This window comes from Sminthopsis crassicaudata, chromosome 3 (assembly GCF_048593235.1).
Source record: "Sminthopsis crassicaudata isolate SCR6 chromosome 3, ASM4859323v1, whole genome shotgun sequence".
Taxonomy (NCBI): domain Eukaryota; kingdom Metazoa; phylum Chordata; class Mammalia; order Dasyuromorphia; family Dasyuridae; genus Sminthopsis; species Sminthopsis crassicaudata.
In genome coordinates this window covers 583,587,516-583,594,181 of record NC_133619.1, presented here as the reverse complement: position 1 = coordinate 583,594,181, position 6,666 = coordinate 583,587,516, and the positions used below count along the sequence as shown (strand labels likewise).

Here is a 6,666-nt window from a genome sequence, read left to right as displayed (position 1 = left end):
TTTAGTTCTCAAACAAGGTATCAGGGTCACCCACCCATCTCCACCCCCACCACCTTGCTATTGGAAAAGCAATGTCTGGGATTCATTGTGAGTTCTTCATCCCAGAAGTTGTGAAGCCAGCCAAAGGAGCCCTACTCTCTCAGCTCTGCTTAAGTTGTTTTGTATCTCTTCTTCATTTTGTTTTTCTCACTTTCAACTTGCTTTTTGACTTATCTTTTTGACTTCATTTTTTTCCATCTCTTTCTTCCTATTCTCTCCTCTTTGTTTTCCCTCCTTTTCTTCTGTTCTCTCCCTTTTTCACTGTATTTATCTTCTTCACCTTTAATTTTTCCCTCCTGTTCTTTCTCTTACATTCTTTTGTCTCTTTAACAGGAATTCTCCTTTTGCTATTCTCTCTCTAACCCTCCCCACATGCCTCCAGTTATGGAACCAACCCTTCTTTTTCTACCATCACAGAGTGACTTTAGACCTGAAAGAACTAAAGATTATTCTTCTGATTCAGCTTTGACAAGGACAGAAGGGTGTGCATACATAATCTAGAACCAGAGGTAACTAAGATTAAGCTCCAGATACAATTTCATGATAATGAGAAGTACTAGACCTAAAAAACCATTGGGAAAAACATAAAGAATAAATGAATTATTTTTAGAACCTTTAAAACAATGAACAATTATTACTATTACTGGAAGGAGAATAGGATTAGAAAAGATTATTCTATGTTCCTGATTATGCCTATAAACAAAAACAATTAAATAAGAGAAAAAAAAAAGTTATACTTGACTTTTAAGTTGGGAAATGAACATAGTAAACTGTAGAATGGAAGAGAAAGCGTTATCCAGTAAGACAGAGTTGTATATGTGTGGGAAAGTTTGAGGCTTAGCTATGCTGTGTGTGGAACACATAGCACACAAAGAATCTTATTTCTCAATTGTTATCCCTCACTATGCTCCAGATAACCTCTCTTGGCCACAGAATGAGTCCCCTCTTTTTTATCACCCTCTCTGTACCTTGAGAGTCTATGTTCTTGTCCTTGGGCCATTCAGTATTTTAAAGGCAACTTAGCAGGTTTAATCGGAAAGCAGGCTGTTTAGAATCCCAATTGTATGTTAAAATCCCAACTATATCACTTTCTATTTATGTGACTTTGTACATATGACTTAAGCCTTTTCTGGGATTTAGGTATGAAGTAAGGAAGTCAAACTAGTTGATCTCATCAGTCTTTTCAAGTTTTAAATCCTTAGTAATGGGACAGATGATAATAATAGCAGTGGCTTATTTACTCTTGTTTATCAAATTTGTAGATGATCCAAAGATAGGAAGAATGATTAATGTTTACAAGAGAGAGAGGTAACTTCTTTAGTCTTCACTGATTAAAATCTAACAGAGCTGTTTTGCTATCATTATAGACATAGCATTTTAGAATCTACATTGATAAGTTGGAAATCATCATGAAGAGAGAAATCAAGATGGTGAAGGGCCTCCAAATCATTCCATATGACTTTATTTACTTTTCTTCCTAGGATATCTCCCAGAATTCAAAAACATTTTGACAAGTTTGAATGATATATTCAATTTAACTGGACTAAATCTAATGATTATAAAAATAAAATCTTTTGTTTGATTGTAATACATAAAATGCACAAATACAGGAAAACATTAGAGATTAAATATGATTACTTGATGGTTATGGATTGGGTTAGGTGGCCACCAGAGGTTCCTTCCAACTCTGAAAGTATAAATCTTCTCCAGCTAAATATCACAAATTCCTCATGTAAAATCTTCTTAAGGCTCTTCATCTTGGCTACTTTCCCCAGGATGATATCCAGTTTATCACTGACCTTTTTAAAATGCTGTCCCATATTGTAAGTACAATAACCTTGTTATATTTTGATCAGTAAAGAAAATAGGTGATCAAATCCTGCTTTCCAGACAGTCTTCCTCTCAAGTCAGTCTAATGTGTTTTTGTTTTTGTTTTTGTTTTTTTTGCCTACTGTATTCCATTGTTGAGTCACTGAGTTTAAAATTCATTAAAACTTTTCCACACTATTTTTTCCTTTTCTTTTTTCCTTTAGATGTTCATCTAGGTTTAGCCATATCTCCTCCATCTTAGATTTGTAAAGTTGATTTTTTATTTTATTCTAAAGGTCAGGATTGACTTAACTTTTATTCCTTTGTCTAGATGGTCTTTTATATTATATATTATATAAACATATACATACATATATGTGTGTATATATACACAGTTTCTTTCTGCTTTCCTTTTGCCCAGAGTTTTCCTGTCTAATTTGCTTTGAAAGTAATATTTAAATCTTCTCCCAACATCCTTCCCAATCAAATCTTCATAGATTTGGGGAAGAAATACAATCTCTTTGCTCTGTTTTATTGGAACTAATGTGGCAAACCATCCAGTTTTCTTTTATTTAAGGAAGAGGAAAATAAGGACCATGGCAATTAAGGGGATTTCTAAAATTTAATTTTAAAATCAATTTTATTATTCCCCCCATATATAAACAACTGAAAAGAAAAAGAAAACACAACCAAGAGACATTTCTGGGCACATACAGGTCAGTAAATAGAATAAGCTTTGAACCTAAGTCTTCTGGGTCTAAAACCAGTGTTCCTCCAACCCACATGAATATGTCAGCTTTTCTGGCTTCCTCTTGGTTTAAACTCTTGTTGAAAATAATAACAATGATACTAATAACAATATTAATAACTAGCATTTTTGAAGAGCTTTAAGGTTTATAATGTGTTTTATAAATATTATCATGTTATTCTTACAACAATGATAGGTGTTATTATTATGCCCATTTTACAGATAGGGAAACAGTAGTAGAAAAATTAAGTGATTTGCCCAGGGTCCCACAGCTAATAAATGTTTAATGCCAAACTTGAACTTTAGTTTTCCTGATTTCAACATTGTTCACTAACACCCTGGCAGCCCATCTAAAATCACTCCTATCACCTAAAAAGGGTGACTAGTCCTCTACTTGTTTTGCCTAATTTTAAACCCCACCTATGGTAGACTCTAGGTGCTGTTTTGTGACAGCACCTTAGACATAAGAGACCTCAGCCTGCTTGTTATGGTCCAGTGAAAACAAGGCCTTGATTTGGAGTGAGAGATTGTGGATGGAAACTTAGCTCTAACTTTTATTATCTATATATATAACCTTGGCCACATATTAATCTTTCTAGATTCTTCAGATGTAAAATGAAGGAGTTGAGGCCCTTTCTCTTCTAAATCTCTATTCCTCTGATTCTATCTCCTTTCCATATTAGAATCTTTGATATTAACATTCCCCATAGCTCCCCACCGTTGGGAATCTCTGAGTCCAAAACTTCATTGAGGTAGAATAGCATAAACCTTACTAACTAAAACACCAAAACACCGGGGAAGTCTCTTTTTTCCCCTCTGGGATTCATTTTCCTCTTTTGCAAAAGAATTGAGGGAAAGAAAGAAGGTAGTGGTGACCTCTAAATTCCTTTCCTACTTTAAATAATTTGACCTTCCAGCACAGTCTGTTTTTTTCAACTACACAATTTACCTTCTTCTTCCTCAGGAATAAGACCATCTAAGCCTATCACCATATCATTACCCTATAATTAGAACATTCAGTCAATAAATATTTTAAGTATCTACCTCCTATGTACCAACCACTGTGTAAGAGCTGGAGATAGAGAAAGAAAAAAGTCTCTGATTTCAAAGAATTTACAGGTTAATAGAAGAGACAACATGCAAAGAACTATATACAGGCAAACTACAAATAAGATAAATTGGTAATAATCAATAGAGAGAAGACTCTAGAATCATGAGGGATCAAGAAAGGATTTTTGCAAAAAAAAAAAAAAAAAAAAAAAAGGGGGATTTTTTGCTAGAAATTAAAGGAGGCTAGAGGAAGCCAGAGGCAGAGATGAGAAGGGAATAATTCTAAGCAGGGGAGGCAGACTGTAAAAACTACCTGGCATGGGGAGATGGCATTTCTTGTTCAAAAAAATAGCAAGGAAGCCATTATCACTGGATCTCAGCAAATAAGGCGGGGGTAGATGCGGGGAGTGTATGTATAAAGGGTGAGAAAGCTAGAAAGATGGAAGGAACAGGTTATGAAGGACTTTGAATATTTGAATGTCAAATACAGGATTCTATATGTGATCCTGGAGATGTTAACATGGAAGCTACTGAACAGCCCATGGAAATGGGCTCTTCCTATGAAAGATGGGACTTATGTAAATGCAAACACACTTGTATAGGCAATCATAGAAATAGCCTCAGATAGAGAAGAGAGAGACCTTGGTTCTAGTTCTGACTTTGTCACTAACACTATGTGAGACTCCCAAAAATAGACTGAAGTACCTTTCCAGTCCTCAGTTTTCTCCTCTATCAAACTGGGATATTAATAAGGTTCTAGTAAGAAGAGAATCAGGTTCAGATGAAAAGTTTGGGGAATATCAGGTAGAAAGATAATGGTGAGGATTGAGTAAGTGTATATAGCATTGATCTAAGCAGAAAGCCTAATGGGGATAGAGATGCTTAAGAGAGTTTGTCTTACTCAACTTTTATCTTTCTTAATTAAAGCCAGACAGATGTGTGGAGGTCTCTGCTTTAAGATCATAGATTTAGAAGGAATCTTTTGTTTTATATCTAATCCAACCCCTTCATTTTTTATGAAACTGAGACCTAGAGTACAGACAGCCCTTCTTCAAAATTATATACATATTAAGGCACAGCCGAAACTTGAACCCAGATTCACTTACCCCAAACGTAGTATTTGTTTTATACATTGCATGGAAAATCTCTCTCCATTCCTCATTAGAGGTCCTTGTACCTTGTCCACTCTAGTTGTGAATACATGACTAAATAAAAATGCAAAGAACTTTAATGATTGTCTTGTGCTTCCTGAATATATATGCTATCTCACATTCTTTTCCCCCAGTGTACTATCCACACTTTCTAGTTTATCTTCAGTGATAACCTGTCTCTTGAACTGCAATTTGTCGATATCATTTTTTCTAGTCTGTGTCCCCAGAAAGTTACTTTGGTCCTTTGGTCACTAACAAAGACTCTGTGTTTTCTCTCATGGGCAATCTCTGGACCAACATCTCCCAGCTTCATCCTAACAGGATTCCCAGGACTGGAAGCAATGGAACTCTGACTGGCCATCCCATTCTTCCTGCTTTATTCCATTTCTAATGCATCTATATTCTCTCTCCATTCCTCATTAGAGGTTCTCATACCCTTGTCCATACTAGTTGTGAATTCATAACTAAATAAAAATGCAAAGAACTTTAATTATTTTCTTGTGCTTTCTGATAATATAAGCTCTCTCATATCCTTTCCCCCCAACATATTATTCACACTTTCTGGGTTATCTTCAGTGATAACCTATGTCTCTTGACTGCAAATTTTCTGATACTCTTTTCTCCATTCTGTGTCCCCAGAAAGTTACTTTGATCACTGACAAAGACTCCATGTTTTCTCTCATGGACAGTCTCAGGACCAACATCTCTGGATCTCCCAACTTCATCTTGACAGGATTCCCAGGACTGGAAGCAATGGAACCCTGGCTGGCCATCCCACTTCTCCTGCTCTATGCTATCTCCATTGTGGGAAATGCTCTGATTCTAGTCATTGTCAAGGAAGAACAGAGTCTGCACCAACCTATGTACTATTTTCTGTCTTTGCTATCAGTTAATGACCTGGGGGTTTCACTGTCCACGCTGCCCACTGTCCTTGCTACCCTCTGCTTCCATGCTCGTGAGATTTCATTTGCAGCATGTCTGGCCCAGATGTTTTTTATCCACCTCTTTTCTTGGACAGAATCTGGAATACTGTTGGCCATGAGTCTAGACCGTTACGTGGCCATCTGCAACCCTCTTCGCTATTCCACAGTCCTCACCAATACTCGCATTTTGGCCATGGGGTTGGCCACACTGCTCCGCAGCTTCCTGCTCATCCTGGTCTTCCCCCTACTCCTTCAGCGACTGCCTTTCTGTCACACACAAAATGTCCTCTCTCATGCCTATTGTCTACATGTGGACATGATCAAGCTGGCGTGTGCTGACGTCACCCTCAATAGCCACTACGGTCTATCCATTGTGCTCCTCACTTTTGGCCTGGACTCTGCACTCATCTTTCTCTCCTATGTTGTGATCCTCCGCTCTGTCCTGGCCATTGCCTCCCGTGAAGAGAGACTCAAGACCCTCAACACCTGTGTGTCACACATCTGTGCTGTGCTCATCTTCTATGTGCCCATGGTGAGTGTGTCCATTGTGCATCGCTTTGGTGGCAGTCTTCCCCACTCAGTCCATATCCTCATGTCCGTCCTTTACCTCTTTGTGCCACCAATGCTCAACCCTATTATTTATTCTATCAAGACAAAGGAAATACGCCGCAGACTCCTAAAGATGCTCTTCAGGATCAAGGTCTGATGGAAAGAAACTTGAACTTGCCTTGTCTACCAGAAGATCATCAAGATAATGAGAGGCCCGGGGACCATGGCATATGAAGATTGGATATCTTTGGCCTAAGAATGAGAAGACTTAGAGGGGGATATCAAAGCTATTTTCAAGGATTTGAAAGGTCAGGTGAAAGAAAACCTGGGAAGTTAACTAGTTTAGCCCAGAAGAAAGAACTAGGACTAATTTTGGTGGGTGGGTGAGGTTTTAGAG

General features: G+C 37.5%; 1 protein-coding gene across 1 annotated transcript; it reads left to right on the top strand.

The window, feature by feature from the left end:
* The first annotated feature begins 5,478 nt into the window (after positions 1-5,478).
* On the top strand, positions 5,479-6,426 carry LOC141559924 (olfactory receptor 51I2-like). Its single transcript, XM_074297580.1, has one exon. The coding sequence runs from the start codon at positions 5,479-5,481 to the stop codon at positions 6,424-6,426; it is 948 nt and encodes a 315-aa protein (XP_074153681.1).
* Positions 6,427-6,666: the final 240 nt, after the last annotated feature.